Source organism: Megachile rotundata, chromosome 1, assembly GCF_050947335.1.
Source record: "Megachile rotundata isolate GNS110a chromosome 1, iyMegRotu1, whole genome shotgun sequence".
Classification (NCBI taxonomy): domain Eukaryota; kingdom Metazoa; phylum Arthropoda; class Insecta; order Hymenoptera; family Megachilidae; genus Megachile; species Megachile rotundata.
Genome location: NC_134983.1, coordinates 6,434,210 through 6,462,062, shown reverse-complemented (window position 1 = coordinate 6,462,062; position 27,853 = coordinate 6,434,210). Strand labels below are relative to the sequence as shown.

The 27,853-nt window shown below is 34.5% G+C and overlaps 2 protein-coding genes across 5 annotated transcripts in view; one reads left to right on the top strand and one right to left on the bottom strand.

The window, feature by feature from the left end:
• The window catches only part of LOC100876462 (uncharacterized), a 42,560-nt gene that overhangs the window by 2,796 nt on the left and 11,911 nt on the right, over nt 1-27,853 (top strand). For 3 of the 4 annotated variants that reach the window (XM_012279469.2, XM_076535209.1, XM_003700629.3), the window contains 7 exons: nt 1,047-1,285; nt 1,826-2,773; nt 4,434-4,785; nt 6,464-6,869; nt 8,405-8,676; nt 9,245-9,429; nt 11,662-11,834. In XM_012279469.2, coding sequence (XP_012134859.1) covers nt 1,047-1,285; nt 1,826-2,773; nt 4,434-4,785; nt 6,464-6,869; nt 8,405-8,676; nt 9,245-9,429; nt 11,662-11,725 — 2,466 coding nt within the window. In that variant the 3' untranslated portion in view covers nt 11,726-11,834. Of the gene's footprint in view, nt 1-1,046; nt 1,286-1,825; nt 2,774-4,433; nt 4,786-6,463; nt 6,870-8,404; nt 8,677-9,244; nt 9,430-11,661; nt 11,835-27,853 lie in introns of those variants that run through there. The other variant, XM_076535216.1, reaches the window with a different exon arrangement.
• Nucleotides 22,614-27,053, bottom strand: LOC105661791 (uncharacterized). The gene is made up of 2 exons (XM_012279466.2): nt 26,912-27,053; nt 22,614-24,882 (listed from the first exon to the last, which is right to left on the bottom strand). Exons 1-2 carry the CDS (start codon nt 27,026-27,028, stop codon nt 24,580-24,582), a joined length of 420 nt encoding a protein of 139 aa, XP_012134856.1. The 5' UTR covers nt 27,029-27,053; the 3' UTR covers nt 22,614-24,579.

Here is a 27,853-nt window from a genome sequence, read left to right as displayed (position 1 = left end):
ACAGTCTCCGTCACGTACTCGTGATTATGATGCCTAACTCTTGATTACTGTGGTTTATAAACGCGATTCGCACAATGTATTTTTACCGATTTTTAATGTAGATATAAATCGCATTAATTTTATAAGCAATTTCGTATCGTGCAATTTAAAAGGGTTTTTGAATACTATAAAACTGGTATTTCTGTATTTAGAAAATTCATTCATTCTCATCTTAAGATTTTTATACGAATGTTCGCGATGTACGTTTAATCTGCAATTAAGCTTTCGCTTAAATTCGCATTCCGTTGAATCATGTGTTGTAAATCTTTCGTATAAATTGTCGGTTTACCTCGAAACAGTGTTATTAACTTTGTAATCACGGATATTTACGTCGATTTACAGATTTACAACACGAACATTCCGTTTTAATAATTAAACAAGGCGAAAGGAAACATTTGGATGACTTATCTTTGCAACTGCCAAGAGGCAAGAGAATTTTCAAAGACTTTCGCAATTTTTAATGTGAAATTAATAACAGGATCGCTTGATGTAGTACATATTGACGACATAAACGAAATCTTGGTAATTAAATACATTTGGCAAAATTAAAAGAACAAAATTTCTCATTATATGGTATTTTTAACTATAATTATGATTTCCCTTTCAATCAATATACGTATGTGCACATTGAACACGTTTTAGGGACCTAGGAGTTTTGGGTTATGGGTTCTTTCATGTAAAGATTTTGAATCTAAGGATTTATGGACCTAAGATATTGGGATTTGAAGATTTCAGGATTTACACATTTAGTGATCCAGAAGTTTGAGTGTCTAAGAATATGGAGATGTAGGAATGTACAGATGGGATTTAGGGATCTAGGGATAAGGAGTTAAAGGGATGAAGCGTATAGTGATCAAAGTACTTAGAAATCTAGGAATTTAATATGTCTGGTTATAACAATACACTATAGCATAGATAAAATATTTGAGGAATGCTGAATTATTCAAAATACTGTTTTGTATGTTAAATATTTTGAAATATTCTTTTATATTCTTTTTGTGTGTCAGACTGTGATATCATTGCGTTCCGCGCTGGATTCCTCGCGGGAAGAGCTTCGCCGTCTTAAGGAGAGCGTCGGTGATTTTTCTGGTGAAAGCTACGTTGACGTCGTTGAGAGACTCGCTCTCGAGAATCACGTCCTTAGGCGAAAGATCCTAAGCAGGAACAGTGAGTTTTCTACTGATGCTGCCACAAGCCCGCCAGCCCAATCTCGTCTTTTTCCACTTGCAGTAGAGGATACTAAAGAGTGAGTCTTGAAACTTGTCTCTGTCAAGAATTAAGATTTCGTTTGTTCACTTCGTGTTCATTTTCGGCGTTCTATGTTCATTTGATATACATTGTTGCGAAGTTCCTTCATTTTATTGCTAAATCAAATTCAATAAAAGTCATATGAGCTGTATATGTAGTAGAATTGAGATGTATAACATAGATCATCATCATGCAGGATTCTAGTAATTATCCGAAAAATTGCTCACAAGCAAATTTGAAGAATTGTAAACATGAAAGCCTAAAATTTGGAAAATTTTGGAATTTGAACATTTAAAAAATGGTTGAATTTAAAGTTCGAAAAAATAATTTCGATGATCGTGTTAAGTGGCCTGTTTACTTGATGCTAACAGCGGTACATTATGTTAGTAAATGTGTGCCGCTGAATAGCGATGCTCCATAGCGTTAGCGTTAATTAAAACGAACGCATCCCGTTCTTGATGCACCTATTAATAACCACGTGTAACGTGCACAGGCGGTAGCATTCTCGCTGCCATTCTCACCCTGTAAACTGTATCAGTCTGTCCGAGCAGGCAAGCGTATTCATGGATGCGTCCAGGGACAAAGTCATCGCGGAAGAGGTGCCAGAAGCATCTAAGTCGATCATCGGAGTACGGACTACCAGCAACAATAACAACAATAACAAGGGCGACGATTTGCAGTTTCAAACAGTCGAGAAGACAACCAGAAGCGTAGAAGGATCATTATCCATCGATCAGAAGTGCGCTATGTCGAAGGATCCTGCTCTTAAAACTTTAACGCTAGCAGCTGGGGACAGCTTGGCTGAAGCTGCAGACAGCAGTGTCCTCAACGAGTTGGCATCTACTTCGGCTAACAGATTGTCTAAGGACCTCGAAGAGGAGGATGGGAACGAAGCGCGAGGAGACCATTTGGAGGTGCCGGATAAAGATATGGAGGACCTGAGTTTGAAGTCTGTTTCCGATGGCGACAATTCGGTGTTCAGTGACAACCCTGACACGCAGGTACAGTCACAACAACGTCAGTCCACCGATCAGCCGAAACCGAACGATCAGTCAGAGAACGAGTCCGAAGAGCTGGATGATATCGAGTTGATATTCACTACGGATGATACTTGTCGCGACCTTGGCTTGCAAGAAGACCTGGTATCGATAACGGAGGCCGAATCTTGGCAACAACCTGTAACCACCGGTCAACCGGTGATGCTGAAATACACGAAATCGACCGAGGGCGAGTCTCTGGTTTGCAATGGCGAGAAAACTAGCTCGGTGGAGGAGGCCGTCTCGTCGCAGAGCTCGAGCATCGATCGCGAGGAAAGCGTTGATAGATTCGATGAGAGTTCTAGCTCTAGGTTGAACAAAATGTGGTCACAATGTTCGGTACTGGTCGAAACTGATATCAGCAAGTGTGGAGTCGTTGAAGAGCCGGAACATGCTACCAGACACGCTGTCAGGAGAAACACTTTGGCCGCGCCACCCACCGCCTACAGGTAATGGCCACCTTTTTAACGTTGCACGATAGCGTATCGATTTCTTTATGATGCACCGGACTTTCGTCGAGGCTTTCTTTTTTAAAAAGAATGCTTTTACTTTATTTTCAAGAGTTTATGTGGCTAGTGCAAGGACGTCGCAAGAAGAAGGAATGGATGCGGATATCGCTTTCGAAATTACAGTACACATGCTGTATTCGTATATAGTATTACAAATCATACAGTATAGTATTACATCGTGGGTTTCTTTTAAATTATACTTGATTTTCGAAATATATTGATTTCAAATTTTATATGTACCTAGTTATTCAGCTATATAATGTTTCTATGAGAGCACAATGTGTGCAGTAGTATATCAATTTGAAACGACCAACTTCGCAATACAATAAAAAAATATGTAGCTGTAAAAACAAATCGAAAATTTTTAAATCTCAGAAAAAATGACCCTGAAAAATATTTTTGTTCGATACTAATTCTTTGATGCACAGAATGCGAAAAACATTTTTAACATCATCACAATTTGAGAAGATATTTAGGTAGTCTTAAAAGGAACGCTGTATACTTTCATTTGACTAAATTTATAGTTATGATGCTAGTAAAAAATGAGAAAGGAGAATAGTTTGCTTGAATAGGCCCGGAGAATTTCGCGTCACGTAGTGCACTTCATTCTTTCCCCAATGAGACTCTCACGCCAATATATGCATGTATTCACTGAAAGTACTTTAATTAGCTGCTGAGTACTTAACAGCTATAAAACGTTTTCACTTACCTCCAACTCTTTTTTTTTCCCTTTCTTTAATATGCTACAACTCGTTATATGTGAACCTTCCTGGTGACTGATATGCATAAAATGAAATAACACTGTAATTGTGTTCTCTGTAAATTAATACAGTGTAGGTGGATAGCCATTCTGTTTATTACTTGTAAATTACGAATAATTTTCTGCATCCACAGTCTGTTCATGGCAATATAATGAGAGTCTGTACATTTACTGTAAAGCGTTCTGTTTGTGTAAATTTTTCATACATCACGTTTAAATGTAGTAAATTATTTTAATTCTGTTCGAATTAATAAATTCTTGAATTAAAATTAGAAGAATCGAATTCATAATTAGTGTAATATAGTCGTGAATATGGAAACTTCGTAATTGCAAAATTAGATCAGTCTGGGAGGTCACTGTTTACGGTCTACGCTGTAATTGCATTCAGAAGCCAACGGCGAGCCGTTAATTGTTCAAAGTTGTACGTAATTTCATAGGAAATTCCATTACTGCAAGTTTAACGTTTACTATCATTTAACACGCAACCTTCCACACGCATAGAGGTGCTAAGCAAATCATTTGTTTTCTGTAACTTTGAACAGTACTACAATATCACATAGTTCTTGTTAAATCTCAAATTTTATGTTGGTATATCTATTACTTTGCAATAATTTGCTATCGTATGTTATATTTAATAGTTGATCATTTTTTATTAAGGATCATGTAATTTTTAAATTTTCATACACAAAATTTGTATCGATTGATGTATCAAAGGTGTTATACATATACTTTTATGACATCAAATAATCAGAGTTTCTATATTGACATCTATTATTAATTGGTAGCATGAATATGATGATCAAATTGTTAAAAGGCATGTACGCTTTTCTACTTTGTCAGACCGATTATCCACCGAGAGGCTCTAGCTGGTGGTCGTCGAAAGAGTGCAGCTCCATTGAGGCCGGTGATGGACAGAATTAGCGGAGCAAGACGAGAATCCGGTGCTCAGACAGACATTTCCGCACTTCCGGCCCACTGGAGGTCCGAGAGTTATCTTGCGCACAAAGTGGCTCATACGTTCACTACGTTACCAAGTAAATTTGCTCTGCCGACTGGTGTCCCAGGGAGACTCAGACTGTCTGATAAGACACGGGAAGCTAGGAGAGTGATGCTGTCGGATATCAGTTTCACCAGCATGGTGCCAGAATTGTCCAGAAGTGCCGATCATCTTTGCCACGATCCACACGCACAGGTACGATTCGAGTTATCATTAGAATCTTTGTGATTTAGTAATTAGCAAATAATTATAACTATTTCATTTTAGTATCTTAATGCTCCATATTAGGGATCAAATAGAGTTCCATGTATCGAATTCTGCTGTTAAATGACTATTATATTATTCCACTACTTCACTATGTATTATGCTACTGTTTTAATATTCTACCAGTTTACCATTTTACTATTAGTAGGTGACAGTCTGATACATTCTGAGACTCATACATTTGAAAATTTAAGCGTGCAGATTTGGATTTGGTCATTGTTATTTCAGAGTTAAAGGTTGCAGCTGGATCGTATACATTTTACTAGACTTTTAGAGCCTCGTAAGTCGAAATTAACTTTTATTGTACACAGAGTATCAAACTTTCATATCGTACACATGTGATGTGATCTAACAACATATATCACGTTTAAACAATTTCTTTTTACATATAAAAAATGATTGAATATTCTTTCGTACATTCAAAAAAGTTTTTCTTAAAATTATAATTTACTCCAAACACAGAAAATCTAGTAAAAGAGAAAATTGAACCTGAACTTTTGTGCAGTGTCCAACACCATTGATGTACAGTGAAGGTTAAATCGAAATGGAACGAATAGAAAATGAAGATACTCCGTCAGAAAGTTAGCTAGAAGCCTTTTAAATGATCCCCCATTACGCAAAAGACAATTAGAACGTTCACAGGAGTCTGTTTCTGAAACGCATAATATCACTTTCATTGGTGTGCGTATGTTACGTGTACACGGAAACGCTTCGCAATGTGCGTAGGAGAAGGTCGGAGGAACGGCGTTAATGCGATTCACTTTTGTATTCGTCGTAATTCTACGGTCTCTTCGTCAACTTGAATGACTAATTGCCGCCTTCGCTTTACTTTTTTTGCTATATTACCGGTTTTCGTTGCCTGTTACGTCGAGAATTGATATCATTTTCCACAACGTTTCTGTTGTTTTGTTTAATGGGAAGAGGTTACGATGTTAACTGAGGATATTTTTACACGAGCTGATTTTTATTCAATTTTGATTGATATTGAAATTCCCTAGTCCTGATATTTTCAAGTTCTTCCAAGTTCACAAGTTCAGAAATTGTCAAATTCCTAGATTACTAAATTCCTAAATTTCCAAGTTCGTAAGTTCCTAAATTCCTAAATTCCAAAATCTCCAAATTCTCAAATTCTTAAGTTCCTAACTCCCCAAGTTCCCTAGTCCTCAAGTTCTCAAATTCCCGAATTCCCAGATTGTCATATTTCTAAATTCCTAAATCCTCAAATTCCTAGATTCAAAAATTCTCAAATTCCCATCTCTCCAAGTTTCCAAGCGCCCAAGTTCTCAAGTTCTCAAATTCCCACATTCCCAGATTCCCATATTCTTAGATTCCCAAATCTCCAAATCTCCAAATCTCCAAATCTCCAAATCTCCAAATTTCCAAATCTCCAAATCCCCAAATCCCCAAATCCCTAAATCCCCAAATCCCCAAATCCCCAATTCCCTAAATTTCCAAATCCCCAAATCCCCAATTCCCTAAATTTCCAAATTCCCAAGATCTCAAGTATCTAAACCCCCAATTCCTCAAATTCCCAAATTCTCTTTCCAAAAACCAAACATTTTAAATTCCCTAAGTCTTATGTTTAATTTCACTACTGTTTTCCTTTCAGACTTGTTTCAGTTCACGTGGCTGCGGTCTTCGAACACCGGACGTTCATCGACGCGAGTCCCTAGGATCCCCAGCTGGATTGTGGCCTCGTTGCAATCCTGGCACAGGACTGCCGAGTCCATGCGACTGTCGTCTTTCCACGGACTTCTATTCGTCGAGGTATCGGGGCTCTTTGACATCGATTCCATCACCGGGATTGGAGGTTGTCGGTGGTCCATCACGGAGGCACTCATGGAGAGCAACTGCGGCATCCTTTGATACCTGGAGAGTGCCGGTAGCTACTTCTACGCCGAGACCAACTTGGTCCTCCATGCCTTCTTCGCCTACGCACGTGCATCCTCCAGCGACCACTTCGAAGACTTCTAAAAACCTTCCCAAGAGAACGCGATCGAAGGTTACTTTCCAAGGTATAGTGACATCTTGTTATCAGTAATTTGTTTATTCGATGAATCTTATATATTAAACTCTGAAATAGAAGTTTGATAAGCTCACTAGATGTCCTAGTAAATTTAACATGTTGAATATTGTATGAATTATCGACGGTTTTGCAGAGACGAAGATGTCAAAATATTGATTTCTATAGCGCTTCATCAGATTGGATATAAATTCAATTTAAATAATTGCAGTTAATTTCATTTTATTTTTGGGATTGTAAGATATTGTTTAAGATGAATATCCTTCTGCTTAACTGCACGGAAAAGAGGTATCCTTTGGATAAACTTTGAAATAATATAAAGAAAATTGAAAGGAGTAATTGTAATTTTGTGTAATGGATACATTGCAGTTTGATTTGTTAAGGAGCTAACGTGTGAAGGGACCGCGTTAGTTACGATTAATTGAATTACAAAGCCGATCGTTTTAAATTAACATGTGGTGCAACCTTGTATCGCATGAAGTCGTATTGTAGATTCAGGTTTCTACGTAACCTTAGAGGATAGGAACGAGTAATTCAATCGTAACTGATTTACCTTACGCGGACTTGTCGCTGTGTTATCTTTCTGTTCCGATTTAATGAAGGGTAATTGTTAATTAAAATACTCTCCCTTGAAATTTATTAATATATTAAATGTCGGGAAACTGGTAATAAAATTAAGCAAAATTCTGACACTAAATCGTAACAATTTATATATACTATAAAAAATACGTGTGTGCTACATCGAAAAGTTAGATTGGAGTGAGGTTAGAACGGGATTAAATCAATATAACTTTAGATCGAAAATATGTGAAGTTGAAATGTTTCGTCAGCGTGAGGTTATGCCAAATTTAAATTAAATCTTATTAAATCGTGCTAGAGTTAGATCGTTGTGGGTTACCTAGTATCAAATTAAATCATGGTTAATTTTAATTAGCTTAGATCAGTTGTTAGTGTTTTAACATAGGTTAAAGTTATATCAAGGTCGCTAAATTAGGGTTAGGTCTGGGTCTTCACATTAGATTAGGGTCAGAGAAGTTCACGTGAAGTTAGATCAAGGTTATCAGATTAAATCGGTTCTCCTATAAGTTAAAATTGAAATCATACAAATTTGTGTAGCAATTAAATTTTGAAAGGAGACCGCCGAATCGGCGGGTGTCGTCGGGTTTCGGTTCGCGAAGCGATTTCCGACCGCGCCCGAAGTTGCGAACTCTCAGTCTAGCGAGCGGTGCCGAATAGAACGAATCGAGTCGAATTGATCTAATAAAGTTTATATATAACATCTTGAATTATATATTTAATACCACATTTGGTAGTTTAAACAATTGCAATTTCTATAACTGCAATATCCAGATAATGCGCGACACAACACATTTCCTGGTCATTCTAGTAATTCATCCGAACGTTTCATAGCATCGGACAGTAATCCTGGCAACGAATACGTTGTATTCTTCCGAATAGCGGAAGAGATACGTACTTAGGTATTTTACGAGCCATCAGATTCTCAATGGGCGATATGTTTGTCTACAGAATGTCCAATGACGCGTGGAAGCTTGCCGAATTTACGATCGGATTTGGCTACCGGTGAAAACAGCGGCGATTCGACCGAGTCGTTGATCGACGAGGCTGAGGATTATTTGCGACGAAGCATCGACTCGATGTTGACGATCTCCAGTAGCGGCGTCAGTTCGGATTATTGGAATAAACAGGCGGCCAGACGGAGACGCACCCGACGCTACTCCGAGCCTGATCTCATTCGCGACTGGCATCCACCGCAGGATGCTAGACCGTACCTGCCAAAGGTAAATTTCAACTTTAATTTAATTCTGGAACACTAATATTTCACAGTAAGATAGTTAGGTTTATATAGTTGGATTTATAGTTAGATTATTAATTCGATCACATTCGACTCCTTGATAACGTTATATCATAGCACCTCAATTAACTAATCAGTTTCTATGAATGTTTGAAGTTTAACACATGTTGAAAATGGTCATCATCGAAAACGGAAATCTATCCTTATCATTTTCATTTTAATAAATAAATACTACAGGTACTACAATAAATACTATGGTTGTAATACCACAGTTAATATACCTTAAACTAATGATTAAGAAAAATATAGCTTTGGTAAAATTTAATCGCTACAGTTGTAACGGCCAAGTAAAATATACATTAACGTACTTAACTTCTGTGATATATTAGCTTGTGACCAAGTTATAACTCATAGTCGAGACACAAATTAGACAAGATGATGCAGTTAGTTATGATGTCGATGTTTGACTTAATTGGCAAAGACAAACACAGTTGTATCATGTTTCAATGTTAAACAAGCGTTTGTTTATGTTCTCGGAACCACTATTTTCACAGATACCAAGAGATCTCAAGCCGGATCATCTCGTGAAGGTTATATCGCCGGAAGGCAAAGTTCTGCAAGGTCGAGTCAGATACGTAGGACCTGTACCTGGTCGCGAGGAGACCCATGTAGGCGTGGAGTTGCCACATTTGAACGGTTCTTCCGATGGCACTTTTCATGGTAGAAGATTCTTCGATTGGTGAGTATTTTTACTTACAAGGGTATATATGTATACGGAAATGGTTTATTGTATTTTTAGCACAATATTTTATTTTAACTCTTCGAGTATAATCTTGTCATGATGTAACGAGATTGTAAGACTCTTTAGAAGTCAATGTACATGTGCAGATATCTATGGCAGTTTTCACATGTATGTATAAGTATACATACTACATACATTTTATGCACAAGTATCCATATATACTACATACATTTTATGCATAAGTATGCATACATACTGCATACATTTTATGGACAAGTATGCATACTGCATACATTCTATTCACAAGTATACATCTATGGTAGTTTCACATGTGCACAATGTTCTTATAGTTTTAGCAGTTCAGAATGTTCAAACTAATTTTCTTTAAAACTATGACTATTTATGTCAGTATTATAAGTTGCAATTATAATTAAATATTGATATATTATTATGGTCAGTAACAAATAATATAATGTAACATAGCAAACATATATCATTAATAAAGTAAAGCAATGTATTACAATACGCAACAAATGTTGGTACAATATATTTGTTCCAATTTAAATGAAACAGCTGCAAGAAAGCATAATTTTCTCAGGATTATATGAAATGTGAGGGAAAAGAAATAAAGTCATAAGCTATGTAACGAGAGTTGTTGGCAGTGTGTCAAGACTCGTTCGTCGTCGACATTAAATTTTAATGTTACGGAATATACACCGTTTTTCATGCGTAAAGTGAACGACTTCTATGAAACAAGCCTCGTTGCGCCACTAGAACAATAACCAGGTCTTTTATCGAACGAACGTTGGTCCCGTTTTCACAGTTAGCAGTACTCATTAACACACTGCCTTTGTTGCAATTCTGCATTGTTACCGCAGCGAAAATAATGTTAACGATGCAACGATAGAATTTTCAAAATAAAATTCTATTAACGCTTATTGTGTATGGATAGTTACAATTCACGTGTTAAATACTTTATTAACAGTTCACTTATAACCTTTTAGTTTACAACATTCTTAATTTCTTTTATTATTCTAATGTGCAGTTTTGATTTAAAAACTTATCGTTCTGTTGTGTTATGAAAATAAAGTACAGAATATTTGCTTAGAAAGTTAGTAATAGCTTTTTCGATATAAAAAGGAATATAAAATTATATGAGCTGTTACAGCATATCCGTTCCTTTTAAATCACCTTTCTTTCAAGAATTAATAAAAATTTGCATTTCATTTCGAGGTAGATGAAATGATATGTAATTCTGCATTTTTTTAAACAGAAAGTTTCTTATCAAATATATTTTACTTTCAGCAATTACAGTTACAGAAAATAATTTTTTCGTGATACGAGCGAATTAACTCGAGAGGCGTTCCTTTCTCGTTTATACGCGAAACAAAACGACGTGTCACGATATCTTTAAAGAGTTATCAATTAAATCGCCGTCGTACAAATAGCGAGAGCCTTTTCTAAATCGAATCTGGATTAGTATTTAATTTCGTAATTGCACCGTGTTTTCCAAGTAACAAGCCGTCTTGTACGAGCTGCGTGACAAAAGCAATTCTCTCATTCTGACTTTGCACGTAACCTGCATAGGTGTACATGCATCTATGTATGTACATAGGTACATATGTGCACGCGTTGCTCAACAACGTAAGGGCAATCCAGTGTAGGGTCAATTTCACAAAATGATGCAGAGTTAGCCTCTAAACTCCGCTGCATAATTTCCTGTTGTCTTAAACAACTGTTATTTTAGGAAATAGAAAAATATTTGTAGTCTTAGTAAATTATTCACTGCTCTTGATGTACTCGAAGACTGCTCTTGGTTAAATTGAAACGTGGAGGAATTTTAAAAATATATTCGGGTGAAGTCGGAAATTGGAACGGGTCGAATTTTGACTCAAATTAAATTTTGAGGATTACATGTAGAATTTTCAAATTCTCAGTTTAGGAATTTAGATAGTGACAAATTTTAAATCTTCGAATTTGGATTTTTAGATATTACAATTTTTCGAGCCGGGAAATTTAGACTGTATAATTTTACGAATTTGGGAGAAATGTGTTTTTCGAACTTGGGAATTCAGAATGTACAATTGCACAAATTAGTAGAGTGTATAATTTATAACTTTAAGAATTTGATAGATCATAAGAGAGAGCCATCTTCAAGATGGACTGCCTGCAAGGAGAGCCCTGTTTTAAGAAAGGTTTATCATGATTTTATTGTCTTTTATGTTTCAGTGATCCCGATCGCGCGATTTTCGTGCCGTTCAAGAAGGTAATCCTGGCCTGGTGCACCACTTGACCCGAACCACCGAGAAACATAACGACTCCTCGAATTCTACTGTCTCAGTACACCATGTGAATCGAAACGGTGACACGTATGTATGCGACCTCCCGGCAGATTTCAACGGGTACGTGACATTTCTTTATCACCGTAACGAGCTACGAAACACTACTTAACACCGCGGAGAGTAGACTCTTCTGCAGAAACAGACGTTTCTAAAACTCCCGCAACGGGGTATATTTATTACGATTTCCGAACGAAAATATCGTTTAATCATTTTTAATTACACCCGATAGTTTATCTTCTTTCACGTGTTCTAAACTTTTATGATTAAGTTCACCGATCGTATCGCGGACGATCGAACAACGTTCACTTTGAAGCAGTGCTCGTTCGTAAATTCTAATTAACGAAAAATTGCAAGAGAATCGATGCGAATGATTAAATGTCAGACATGCGTTCTTGTGTCGTAGAACGTATCTGTAGTTATCGATCTTTGCAAACGATGTCCACCTGGTAACGAGTATTCAGTATTATTATCGCTCGAGTTCGAGCCACGATTTCATGTCACTCGAATAATTGCACAAAATCATACCGATGGATCTCTGATGGATAACCGAATCTCACGATCGACTGAATGCGAATTTGATGAACGTAAAAACGAGGAGATCGCCGCTGTCTCTTGTCATCGCGATCGCAATGAAGGATTCGCTATTGTCAATTAATTCGCACCCTTTCCTTCCGAACAAACAACGTTGACGTCTGTTTTGCAGTGTATGTGATACATTATTAGGAGAAAACTGCTCTGTATACGAGGCTATTTTTGTATCGTTCTCGAGACTGTGAGGTTTACTCGAGCAAAGAAGAAAACACGTTGGAAGCGTTCTTTTAATTGTAACAGTAGGAAGAGGGTGTTTTACTGCTCGACGATGCTGAAGATATATTTTTTTAGATTTTGACGTAGACAGATTTCAGTAATATTCGAAAAAAGAATCTTTTGGATGAGATGAAACGCTTTTTTGATAGATATTTTATGTTTGACACTTGTCTGATATTTGAAATATGATCACAATATTCAGGTTAGCAAAGTTGTCTTAAACTTTACCACTTATCAATTTTTGTACTGAAAGTTTTTGAAGTCCCTCGCAAAATTTGCGTCCCCAAAATCGTACACTCTCATTGTAAAAGAAAATGTACGATACTTTTATTTCTATAAATACTCGAAATGATATTTTTTCAGAAAGGAAGTAGAAAGCTAATTACTCGAGATAGAAACTCTATTAAAGTTCCTTCTACCAAATCTAATTACGAACGACAATATCAGTTAAAGATGTTCAATCAACATCATCGCGTCGTGTCTTCAAGTTCAGTTTAAGTACTAGTTCAACAAAGTTCGCCACGAAATGACATTATATGGTATCAACCTCCGATTCGCTTTATAGAACAGAATCGTCTCGTTGTCTATAGCATCCGTTACAAGCAAATCCTGTCACGTGAACGTGTTACTGAAAGCGACAATATCGATTCCTCGTTGCGACTCGAGCTGCAAAATGTCAACCCGTGATAAAGCTTCGTCGGTGATAATCAACGATCTCGAAGTGAAAAGCATACCCCAATTCGAATGGTTACGATTCTAAAATACGATAAAACTTTATTTATCTGAATTTTATTTCGTTCGTATCGACCCTCATTGTGTACGATGAGCAGCCAAATGCATTGTAAATTCGGTCAAAGTTTATGTCTCTGATTTAAAAGACCACCATCATATAATCAGGCGCTCCTAAATATATGGAAGAGAATGTAGAAATGAAGCCAGGAAATCAACATGGCGTCTGAAGTAGGGAGTATACTACGCATGCTACACGACAGCCATATTCACACATTTCTTTCTACTGAATTTCTATTTACGAGTCTTAGTCTTAAAATGTTTTATAAATGAAGACAAATACTTGTATAAAGTTGATTAATCTGTAACAAAGATTATAATAACTTTAATAGCAGAACTATTAAATTTTATGAAACTTGAATAATCTTATCTTGAAAATTCTGTTGCTCTGTTTGTATTCAACTGACATAGTCTTGTTTTTAATGTCACGTGATATTTAATGAACTAATCCAGTATATCATCAACATGCATCATACAAGGGAGTATAAATCTACATGTACACATCTAGTGTTTTATTTACTGTTTCGGCTTATTAACTATACATATAAGTATTTGTACTCAGTGTTTACTGTAGGAATTAAAATGACAAGAATGGTTTTGCACCGTTTTGATATGGTTTTGTGCAAAAGAAAACTCTTTTTATTATTTAACAAGGAAAAAACCTTAACACAAACATTAACAAACCAAAACTTAACTTTAACACTATTTAGCAAAAACACAGAACTTTTAAAATAAAACGACTTTTACAACCTTTCAATAAACACCGAACTTTCACGACTTTTTCGACTTTTCCGCCTATTTTTCTAATGCGTCTTCTTTAGGACAAGGTTTCTAATAAACAACGCTCCTTTCTTTTAAAAAAAAAAAACACATCATTACTGAAACAACATTCTAAGGCATATAAACTATACTTTAAGAAGAAGTATATGTTTGCACGTGAACAAGGTCTTTACTAGTCGCCATATTGTTTTTTGGCTTCACTAATGACACCATCGTCGCAAGCTGAACCTGATTATATGTTCGCGGTAAAAACTGTGGACATTCCATAACAGCAAATGAGTACTTGCGTGAACTGTGTAGTAAAATGAGATATTACTCATGTAAGAAAGAAACCGTGAACTACTGTGTTATCCTAACAACATATCTTGGTTTTATGCGTTTAGATAAATGGGGTTTTATCGTAATAGAATTCATTAGTTTCTTTCGATGTAAGGTAAATTGTGCGTACGAAATCTTTCGTATTCTCGCATTTCGTGTATCTGCGTTATATATTTTGGAAAAAAACGCGAGCCGAATTTAAAGCCTGGTTTACATCGTTAGGACAAGTGGTAGTACACTAGCGCAAGTAACTTGCTAACGTATTTTTAAATAAAACTTGCTGGAAGCAGTTGAACGATAATTGGTTTATTAGATAAGGTATAAAGCTGGTAAAAGAAATCCGTTTATTATAATCGTGTAAACGGTCAGGCAAGTGGTTGGTTGAATAAATGGTAGTATGCTAGCTCTAGCAGGAAAAATTTATTTAATTGTGTATATATCAAATAAATAATTTTGCAATATGACAATACAAAATTAAGGTTTACTTTAAATGACCATTTTTGGAAATGGTCGTGATTAAGCAACAAATTATTTGTGGTGTAGTAATTTCTACTTTTTTCAATAATTCAAACCTTGATAGTCCCAACAGTTTTCAGAATTGAAATATTAAAAAATTCTGCCATTCTAAATGTTCCAAAATTCTAAAGACCCAAAGTTCAATACTTCCAAGCCATTAGACAATAAGGACCAATTTGATATACTAAACGATAAAGCATACTAGTAAGGATCCGCTTACCAATTAATATGAACCACTGAACAAGTTCTTAGAGTACCAAAGTTTAAGTAAACCACTATATCACTGTAGTAAAGTCTATCACTAACCTTCCACTAACCGTTACACTACCAATAAAAACCGTGAACTAAAATGACCAAAAATGGAATAATACCTTACACAGGCAAGCAACTTCCCATTTACTCTATCAATGTAAACCAAGGTAAAAGGTATAAAAACGTGAAAGATACGTAGGCAAGTTACTGATCCTACCAATGTGAATTAGGCTTAGGAAAAATGAGCGACGCTGATGCGACCTGGTACGATTACCCAGGTGTGAACAGAGAATTAAGATGAAATATCATCAGACTGAGGCTACATTGCGCGTGTACATTATCGTCGGACAGAATTAGAAAGATTTAAGAGGCTATAAGGACATTATGTACAATTCGAGCTGTGTATATCTAACTCGCTGTGGAAGAACATATTTAAACGCGTGTATGTGTTCGTGTCTGTATCTCTCTGCGCAACGTGTTAACGTGACATGATAACGTTGTGCAGTACAGTTTTAAGAATCCTCACTGTAAGTTAACTAACGGAGTTCTAGTTGTTAGGGTTAAATCCAAGCGTCTTCGTCTCCTTGAAAGAGGTCAAATGGCGTCTAATACGAAGTGTCGTTCGCTCGTCGACGAATAAATTGTTATATTAAGAACTCGCTTGGTTGTCGAGGATGATTCGCTAAGTTTTTTGTGAATCTGAACGAGTTAATTGACTGCGATAGATGGAATGTGAATTGGCGCGACTTGCGAATATTCTTTCGTTTCGTTGAGAAATGGTTGATCGAAAGTAGACAAATAATTTGTTGGGAGAACGAAACTAGAACGAAATATGATGGAGACTTTATCGGTACAGTTGGATCTTTTGCAAGTGTTTTAATTTATTTAATATGTTGTGCGAAACTGTGATCACAGACTTTCGTGGGTTAATGGAGAAATTTTATATTTCGATAGAGATAATTGACTGTTTTTTCGAATGAGGTTGTGTTAAGTATATCAGATTTTATAAAATTTCATAGTTAACACGTTCGTTGCCGCTTGATCGGTAAATGTCTTTTAAAGTTCAGAAATTCTAAAGTGTCGTAATTCCAGTCATTTCAAAATTTTCAAAATACCAAAGTTACAAACTATGTTACAAAGTTATAATATTACGAAATTACAAATTTACAAGTTTACAAAGTACCAAAGTTACGAAGTTACAAAGTTATAAAGTTACAAAGTTACAAGATTACAAACTTACAAAATTCTAAAACCCCAAAGTTCTGAAGTTCCATAGTTTCAAAGTTCCAAAATTGCAGTTTCATAATTTCCAAATTTCGGAAATTTATGGTTCGAAAATGTCGCACGATTTAAAGCTTTGAAAGTCGCAAATTTTCAAAGTACAAACAGTTGCAAAGTTCAAAGATCCCAAAGTTCAAAAGTTCAACATAATTCCAAGGTCATAAGTGAAAGGTTGGGTTTAAAAACGCGATTCTATCCTAAATAATTATAGTGTGCCATATTACACACGGTTGTTTCTACATTACTCTGTTATACCAAACATGGAGCATCTAACGTGTTAACTAATCATGTTCTATACGAAAGTGATTTTTACTTTTAACAAGCGCCATCTTCGATCACAAATTGTCTACACCCTTAAGAATCTCGATTATTTTAATTTTCAAAGAACTTCGGAAAATGATTTTCTTCACCGAAATTATTCGCCAAATTAGAAAGATGAAATTTAGTGAACTTCTGATTAGATTTTCCAACAAATTTCACTCGCACCCTTGATCGATCTGGAAGCTCGGAAAACGTAGAGTTATTTTTATATTGTGACGGTGTATCCCGCTTAGTATATGCGATTCATTGCATATGCATAGAAAGTATGGAGTAACTTCTGAGCCCGTTCGCGGTTGGTTGTCATAATTTGAAGAGTAATAACGGCGGTAGAATCAAGGACGAATGTCGTCCGTAATCTACCATTAGCGTCTCGATTCCCAGGAAACGTAAGTTACTCAACTGGAATTGAATTTATGTATGTACTATGAAAAAAAAAGAGAATCACGTTTATCGTGCAAGATTGGTGCATAGGACGATGAAAATCACTGGTTGAAGAATCATCGACGTTCTGATTGCTTCTTAAGCATAGTGTCTAGTACCTGTATCTTTATCTTGCGTTAAATCCCGAAATCTGGATACTTTTACTCATTTTTTAATCGTGACGTAAAGACTTAAATTCTTTGCAAAGGAATGGCTACAATATTAAGGGAAAATTTAAATACGAAGTTTCTCAGTTGGAACTCTTTTTTGACTTATGGGGGTTAAATTAATCCTTTTTAATTCTTTCATTGTGATCACATATGAGAACCTTTGATAAATTGATTTTTCTCTACTTTCATTGACAACTTAGTACATAATTTTTGTTGATGTTAGAGACTGTTTTTTATGAGCAGTACAAGTTCTGAAAGTATTTTGGAATTTTTATCGTTAATTAAAAAATTCATGTATGAGAAGATTATACCAACTGTGTTCTCGGCTTCTGTAATTTAACAATTTTTTAACCTAAAAACTTGAAGTGGTAATTTAAAAATTTGATCATGTAGAAACTTCTCAATATAAGAATTACAGTTCTTATCATTTTCAGGATAAAAAATTAGCAACGTATTAGCAGAGGCTTAATTTTATTTTAAACTTCCATATTTCGGGATTTATGTCTGTCTTAATTCCGCGTTAATTTTAAACCGCAATTATCTCGTCTTGCGCTGTTCGCTCACAGCCAATAGCTGTAGATCGTTGTAGTTCACAAAGTTAGCAGAGTTACGATTTTATAGTACAATAATAATTTTGTACTCGTATCATTTTCCATGGATTATTAAGATAGCGATAATTAATACGCAAAATCGGTTCCACGCTTTTAGCTAATATTAGCAAACTGTTGTACCTGGCTCACGTTCATTTTCTTGTGGGTCGAATTCGTTCCGGTATGTTAACGCGTAACAATAAATGCATTAGGTATGTCGTTTAAAACAAGTGGGATTATTTCGGGTTATGTCGGAGATAATCGGATGAACTCGAGAGAATACTTCGTAATATTTCTATACACTACTAAAATTGAAAATTAGAAGATATACAATTGGCAATTTGAAAATTTCTAATACCAGAAATTTATAAACTTATTAATTTTTAAATTTAAATTCTTCAGTGTCGATTCGATTTAAGATCGGAACTGATCTTTTCCGACTTCACTCGAAACCGCGCTACATCGCGCGCCAAATTTTGAATATAAATACGCGTAACAATAAATGCATCAAGTGTGTCATTCAAAACAAAAATTTGTTAAAATAAATCATATTTCTTTACTTACATGTACCACCTACATTTAAATAAAATAGATTTACAGTCAGACATTCTTATTTTGAGAAGAAATTGTTTGATAATAATGAAAACTAAATGTCATGCATTATAATACCTACAGAATTGCAATTACCAATTTCTAACTGTAAAGAACAAAATAATGAATACGAATTAAAATACATACAGTAATATCAGTATAAGAAACATGTTACTTTCAAATATTTTAATTTATTAACAAAAAAATTTGCCTTTTATCAAGATAGCGATGCTGAAGGAAATTTTCAAAGCAGTGCGATGGCATTTAAATACAAAAGTAAAAGGTTAAAATGTGTAACTTTGTGGAAACGAGCACGATAACGTAGCTTTATCAACGATGTTATTATGGTTTATAATGTCAGAAGCAAAAAGCCTTGCAATTAATTCCGTTCATTTTTTTTTATTCTTGCAACAGCTGCCACGAGGCGCACGGTTCTAACGTCGGCCAACAACTTCGTGGATACGAAACCTATCTCGCGTGACTACGAGTAAATTTAGTTATGTTATGCGAAACGATACCATCTACCTGTACGTAATATCTTTTGTTCGAAAGAAGGATAGAGAAGTCTGAAAAGTTAACATTAACGATTACTGAGATCACGGTTTTTTTTTTTTAAAGTAATTCTATGCGCGAATTTTATGCTTCTAGAAGATTGATCGCAGTTTCTATTTTTCATGAAGCGGAAATTATAGGGGACCATAAGAATAATTTTGCAAAATTATACCGCCCCTGTTGTGAAATATGATATTTGCGTTCAGAGGTTTTTAGATTAATTGTAAGGCAGTAATTATGATTTCAGTTTACAAATGTTCAAGTCATGAAATATTCAACTTTCTGAACTTTCGAATTCTCTAAATTAGTAATTGCCAAATTTAAAAAATTCTCAAATTCATAATTCTCAAAATATCAAATTCTCAAAATTTTAAACTTTCAACATTCCAAATTCTCAAAACTTCAATATTCTCAAATTTTCACATTTCCAAATTCTCAAAATTCCACATTCCCAAATTTCTAAATTCTCAAAATTCCAAATTCCCCAAATTCCAAATTCTCAAAATTCCAAATTCCCCAAATTCCAAATTCTCAAAATTCCAAATTCCCCAAATTCTAAATACTCAAAATTACAAATTCTCAAAATTTCAAATTCTCAAAATTCCACATTCTCAAAATTTCAAATTCCCCAAATTCCAAATTCTCAAGATTCCAAATTCTCAAAATTCCAAATTCTCAAAATTCCACATTCTCAAAATTGCAAATTCTCAAAATTCCACATTCTCAAATTTCCAAATTCCCCAAATTCCAAATTCTCAAAATTCCACATTCTCAAAATTCTAAATACTCAAAATTCCAAATTCTCAAAATTCCAAATTCTCAAGATACCCAACTCTCGAATTTCCATATTTCTAAATTTCTATACTATAGTATCAAACTTTCAGCTCATCAAATTGCAGAACTTCAATATCTTCAAATAACCAAACTTCGAAATTTCCAAATCTGAAAATTGAGAAATAAACGTAGAATCCAGAGTAAGCACCCTTCTGTGACACACGCTAGCATCTACGGAACCGCCGACTTAACTTTGTAGAATCTCAAGAAAAACGTTCAGTTGCTCGTTTCCGTGTTGAATCTCGTTAGAACTGCATCGACTTATAAATCTGCCTCCACGACACACCTAATACGTTTATGCTCAACGCTGCGAGACGAACACGTGCCTCAGTGCCGTATTTAATGCCATTTAAGTACAACGGTAACGTGTTCGACCACCGTACGCTTATAGCTCTCGTTATATTATACATTCAATACAACGCGTTACGTTCGCGATTGTGCTTTAAGATACTTCTTTATCCCCGTTCCAAAGTTTTGCGTCGTGGGTTTGTGATTCAGATAAATTATGGCAACGCGCTGCAAAATAGTTATGCAACGTTGTTCAATTTCCATTGTTAAATGGAACAACGTTCGGTATTTCAATTTCCTCGAAAGTAGAACTTCCTTCATTTTATATTTTCGACTCACTTCCGCACAAAGCATCTGTTCTGTTTAAATTGGGGTTTTATTTTTGAGTATTGGAACGTACGAAAAATTTGCACGTATGAATGTTCAAATTTTAAACGGTACGTTATGAGAACGTTTACTTTGATTTTTATAAATTTGTACAAATGGACCAATGTTTTCATTGAGTACAAAAAGAAGGAATAATTTTTTTACTATACTTTCATCTACTTTTCTAAGTACATACGCGATCATGTGGGGTAAGCTATATCAATTTTGGCACTATATTAATTATTACATTATGTCTTGAATTAACTTTTTTCAATTGTCAAATTTGGAAAAGCCATGGATTATGTTTTTTGTATAAAATTTCATACTCCGTCGTAAAATTATCGTATATCAATTTCTTGTACTTATAGTATATTTCATAATTATAAATCTTTACTTAACTGGTTTTAGTTTATGGACGTAAAATACAAATTCATTGAATAAATTTTTAAACATAGAGTTTAAAGTGCCAATCATTATATAGTTTACCCTATTTCTCTTTCCTGCGAGCGATTGTCAAACGAAAATGCGTTCAAAGTGGAGTGATTTCATAGTTATCATAGAAAAACGTTTCTAAGCCACGATACGTTTACGTAATGTAACGCCATGACCAGCGACAAACATCGTGTTTTTTTCGCGCGAAACGATCTACCTGAACGCCGTAAAAAAATCACAACGTTAAGAAATAATGAGTGTTTCAACGATCGTCAATGTTCTAGCTATGATTGTGTATTTACGTGGAGGCCTTAGTGCGGAACAGGATACGAGCAATTATGTGAAAGAACAAGCATCAAATCGATCATTGTTGCTTTAACGTTCAGAAAAATTCGTCTCTCAAGATTATAACAAAGAAGTGAATATGCAAGAAGATAGATATGGTAAATGATGTTAGTTTTAATTTTACGGGTGTATTTTATATTTCGCGCTCTAACTGGATCGGAAAAAGTCGCGCAAGTTCGGTGTACAAACCCTTTGTATAGCTAGATTATTTCGGGTTAAGTCGGAGATAATCGGATGGACTTGAGGGAATACTTCTATACATTACTAAAATTGAAAATTAAAAGATCTTATTAATATATTAGATATTATATATCTAGAAGATATATAGGAGATATACAATTGGCAATTTGAAAATTTCTAATACTAGAAATTTCTAAACATGAAATTCACAAACTTATTAATTTTTAAAATTAAATTCTTCAGAGTCGATTCGGTTCAAGATCAGAACGACTTCTCTCGAAATCGCGTCACATCGCGCGCCAAATTTTGAATATAAAATCTTCGCTGAGGTTTCCCCTACTGTAACATTTATAACTTAATTTCGTATGTATAATTGAGATTCTCGTAAGCTCGACCTGTTCTGCGCGACAAAAATTATTCATAGTTAACCCTTCGTTGCAAAAACATGTCATTATGTTCTAATTATTATTTCAAAGGACTAAGAAATGTATTTTCTCATAAAACTGGAAAAGTCAACGAAGGGTTAGTCTGTTGGTTGTATTGTGTATTTTGGATTTCATAAAATCATTCATATCCGCTACTTAAGAAAATCTGCTGACAATATTGTTCACTCTCTTAAGTTCCTGAAATATTTTTTATCATAGAAAAACAACTATATACGCTCGATCTATTTCATTGACTAAAAGTGTGCTGTTGGATGCAATAAAGGCTTCAATGTCAAAAATCAGTTTTTTAAAAAAGTATCTCTTTATGAATTTTAATTTTTGACATGTTATAAACTTTTTACGGATTAATAATTATTTGTAATATTTAGAAGTACGAGATTTCTTCTTCATAATTTTATTATTATAATCGAAATTACATAACTTGAATCTTCTTATGCATGTATCAAAATCATTAAAAAATAGAAAACATTTACCTTTCTATGCATATGTATAGATATGTGTGTGTTTTCTGTACATATGTGGCACTGAAGGTTGAATTTGAAGAAACATTGTTTTGATAGATTTTATAAAAAAAAGAGCCTAATTGTCCAGAAGTCGTTCCTGCATCCACCGGTACTTACAAATGATAATGACTAAGGATGATCGTCGCGTGTTTCGTCGATTTCGTGAAAATTTGAGTTAAAACGAGCGTGAAAAGAGCGAGGAAACCGAAACGAGATCGAAAGGAAGAGCGTGACGAGAATAATAACGAGCGTTCCAATCGATCCTATCGTTTCTCACCGTTTGTTGCCGGCTCTCGAGATGGCTGAGATATAAAGGTACTTAAAGGATTCGTGATTCGTGAAAATCGTTGGCTCGTTAAATTTAATTCCGCCTCGGATAGGAATGATGTTCGCCTCGACGAGATTGTTATCATTGTACCTAAAAAAGCTATAGATATTAACGTAAAACAAAACAAAAAAAATAAGAGACACAAGGATACTGTCGTTCTCTCGCTATTTATTGTATTGTAACAATGGGTATGATATACCGGAAAAATAAAAATATTATTACTCTGAATACTTTTAAGTTACATAGAATTCGTACATGGAAATCCCATCCATCCTTGTTTCCTGTGTTTTCTTCAAATTTTTGCTGTTGTCAGTAAAATTGATGCATAGCAATTGCGTTACGACTATGTAAATATATTCGATTGGAATAGTGGTTTCCGAGGTGAGTATATTGATTCGATGATGGTAATGCGTGTACATATGTAACGCTCAGACAGACATATTCGAACATATGTAACTTTGAATGCTTACCACATGTTTTGTTATTAAACTAATGGACTACTGTGATTAGGATATTAGAATAAATAGAGTTTATGGTTTTAGAATGTAAAAACTGGATATTTAGTATTTATTAACACTTTAGTGGTCACTCACACAATATGTGAATTATGAATGTGGATATTGCTATTGGCCTCTTATTTCACCGCTACCTCTTTGATCTTAGGTAATTATTGTTTTATTCCCTGTTTTTAATTTTATATTTTACACTACATTGGTGCACCAATTATAGAGCAAATGGCTCTACGTGTCGTATCCAAAGCTACCGTATTTTACAAATTAAACTGTTTGTGTATTATTAAATTTTTTATTAAATTGTTACTTTTTGATTTATGTGTATGTTAGCACATGTTGAATAAATTCATAAATTTACATCGAGCTTGTTAAAATGAATTCTTTAGAAATGTTACCCCTGGCAACGTTTGACTGCGTAGGCGCGCGGCCATTAAAGTGTTAATAACTTATAGGCTTTCCCTGATTATTCAATCAAAGACTAATTTCAAGAATTTGCAATTTTGTCGATTAAAATGTTGTGATTGTAATTACCTATATTAATCACACAATTTAATATAATATAACGTTCAATATTATCAAATTCAAATATCAATATAACTAGTAATAAAAATTCTCAAAAATCAATTTTATTGTAACAATAACTAAAAGCAGTCATTCCATAATAAGTGCAGAATATAACAATGTATACATCTTAATAACAAGTACATACGTATATCATTTAAATAATGCTTACATGAATACTCGTTAAAGCAAGGTTATGAAATCAACAATATTCCTTATATTTTATTCAAACAGTAATCAGTTGAAACGATAACTGCGATAACGATGTATAACGTATAATATTCCTTATCAAACTAAAATAACAAAGAATTCTGTATCCATACAGTTTTGGCAGTATATTCAAACTTACAACTAATTAATAAAAAAGAAACATTCCATCGTAAATGAACAAGAAATCATTTTTAAATATTACAAATTGCAAATATCAGAAATTTTTAATAACAGAAGCTTGAAGTATGAATTCGATCATAATCATTGTACCATAGTCAATTAGTGGATCTGGGTGAAAATTCATCAAACGATAGAATGATTGAGTATACGTATAACATTTCCATTCCTTGAGTTTCGAAATTCGAATTCGTAGATTCGTACATTCGTTTGTAGGGTCTATCGATTTAGGTTGATCAATGATGAGCTGGGTAATCAGCGTACCAACTGAATGCGCCATTAGAGTTAGTTTGTCCACCGAAATCCACGTAATCCAAGATGTGAGCGGTCGATCTTTCAGCTCGAGGATTCTTCAGCTCCTCCTGAGAGACATTAGGAACTTCTACGGGTATATATGCCTCGGTTTGTCGAGTGATCCTGGGTACAGGTATCGAGACGGGACTCAGTTCGATCACATCGACACCATCGATTGGAATAGCGATGTAGCGACGCCCGGCCAAAACACCATAAACGCCGCATAGCAGAAGCAACGTTACTATCTGAAATAGTATAAGATATTTAACTCCTTGTTAGTTAAAATTTGAATCAGGTAGACTAATTTTTATGTAAGTTTGGTATCATGATTTGTAAAGGATATTCAAGTATTATAGAGAGTACTGGATTAAGCTGCAACAGAGGTTTCCTTTGCTTTCAGTTTTAGGGAATTTTGTAAGCTTGAAATTGTCAAATTCTCTAGTTCTCAATTTGTCAATTTTTCAGATTCTCAGACTAAGAATTTGTAAATATTCAAATTTGAAATCCTCAAACTGCGAAACTTCCAAATGTGTAAGTTTTCTAATTTTCATATCTCCAAATGTCTATACTAAACAAGTTCCGAATCCCCAAATTGTCAAACTTTCAGATGTGTAAATTTTCTAATTTTCATATCTCCAAATGCCTATACTAAACAAGTTCTGAATCCCCAAATTGTCAAACTTTTAAATGTGTAAATTTTCTAATTTTCATATCTCCAAATGCCTATACTAAACAAGTTCTGAATCCCCAAATTGTCAAACTTTTAAATGTGTAAATTTTCTAATTTTCATATCTCCAAATGCCTATACTAAACAAGTTCTGAGTTCTCAAATTGTCAAATTTTCCAGCTTCCAAATTTCCATACCTTGGAATCTTTAGATTAAAAATTTTGCACATCCCAAATTGCTACATTTCCAAAGTTCTAAAATAAAAACACGTAACGTATCTCTCTACAAAATTTCAAAATCTGTAAAATAATCATATATTATAATTGTAAAAAGAATCTAATTTGTGTTCTTTCCACTGCATTTTAGTTTCTCAATATTTAACTTTAAGACATCAAAGAAGTCAAGGTTCTTTCGGAATGAAAGATAATTCAGTGACAACGATCGACGGTACTTAATTAAACTTCTGCAGTGCTTGGTTGCGTTCAAGTTAATTTTACTGAACTATTTGTTAACGACATCGGAAAGATGGTTCGTTCCATGTACAATAATTTTCTTCCCGTCGATTCGAGTAACGATGCAGGTTTCGATGAGGCACTTCAAGCACGAATGCGTAATTATTTAATATCAGACCCGAGAGATACGCGAAAAAGGTCAAGGTAACGGATTGCAATTACAAAGACCCATCCTTGGACAAATTTAACAGGAAAATTTCAATTATCCCACGCACTGTTTATTTACCGCCAAATATGTATACTTAAGTAAATATATTTCGTGACAAAATTAAATTACTTAAAATTTCAATTTAAAATGTCTTTAAAACTCGAAAAATATTTTTGACAAAATAAACTGAAGATTAACACGAGTTTATTATTTATACTAAACTGTATTAAATAGCTTAATACTCTTTTGTAATAATCGATAAATTGAATCAGTTAATGCATTAAAAAATATATTATAAAGTGTACACCTCACCGATTTCAATGACCTTGAAATATGCTATCAAGGACGTTCTGAACAAATTTTCTCTGTAGATATAACCGTCGCTCGGCTTTAATTTCAGAGATATTCGAAAAAATTTAAGATCATAATTATTTACACTTTATCGACTTCCATGACTGAAATATGTTGAAAGATCTTAAGTCACGTAGTGTAGTTCCAAAAAATTTAAATATAGCATTGTATCCATTCGAGCTATATAGTATTATTTGCAAAGATCTGTACCCTGACATCTTTTACCAATTTTTAATTTACAATCACATTCAGATATTCAGAGGAAGAAATCTAAATATCAGAGTTTGCATTTTGAAATACTTTATTTTTTAGGTTTCTTCATATTTAGACCATGCTTTAAAAAATGAACATAGCAAACTCTTTGTAGCAAACGTTACCTTTATTTTAATTTTAGATCATAAAGCAAGCATGTTATATTTTTGAAATATTTAACAGGTTTGACCATATGTCCTGAGATGAAAATGGTAGTATTCAGACCACTTTTATAAAAACAACAAAAGTGTAAGATATCGTTTTAACGTTTTAAACTTGCTATTGTTTTCTAACGTAGTAACAGATCACAATGATACGATAATTAAGAGAAATAGCAATTTACCGAATTATTCATCGCAAGTCTGCTCGTTGACGTCGATAGGTCAGATATTAGACGAACTGAAGAGAGTGGTCGAACTAACATCGTTTTATACGTTTCGCTCAGCCACAGCTTTCTCATTTTCCCCGATCACTGAACACCACCAAGCGACAACGATTATTTCAAGTGCTTCTTACCCGATATTTACTTTATTCTGCTATGATTATCGCGGTGACCAATATAAAACCAACTTTTCAATTCCTGTTTAGTATCTAGCAATAAAACGCAACTTAGGCAGTGTTTGTTTCTTCTCCGAATTCAATTCATTTTATGAGCTCGCTCATTTGACAATTTAATTTAATTTTCGCTACTTGATTTGATTTGACTACCATTAATTTGACAATTTCAATAACTTGTAAATTTTAATTGAAAGTTTGGGAATTCCCTAATTTGAGTTATATTTCATTTGACGTCTTGATAAATGTCCTAAAAGGTAAAACCCTCTTCCTAATTTCAAAAACTTCACCTCTACAACACCTCTCCTCTACTACTCTACGAATAGTAGGCAAAATAGCGAGAATCTATAGTGAAACATACATTCAATGGTCAATGACAATGAACATAATGTCTACTGGAACAGAAATCGATGAGCAGTCACACTGGACATAGAATCTCAAAGGGATAACAGTGAAAACAGATACGCATCAGTTGTTGGTAGACAGACAAGCAAGTTGTACTCACTGTTCCAGTGCAGCAACTTCCGATATCGTTTGTTCCTCGTCCTCTTACTACCACTACTACTCTTCTTCACCGAGGGCTTTGTCCTCTCCTTTTTGCGGTTGTCTACGCTTCGACTTTTACTCGTGGACAAGAAACCCCGAAAAATCGTTGGTCTGGTATCACGATGCCGTAATCCGAGAAAGCAACACGATGGATCAAGTGAAAGGAAACGATTTAGGGTTCCGT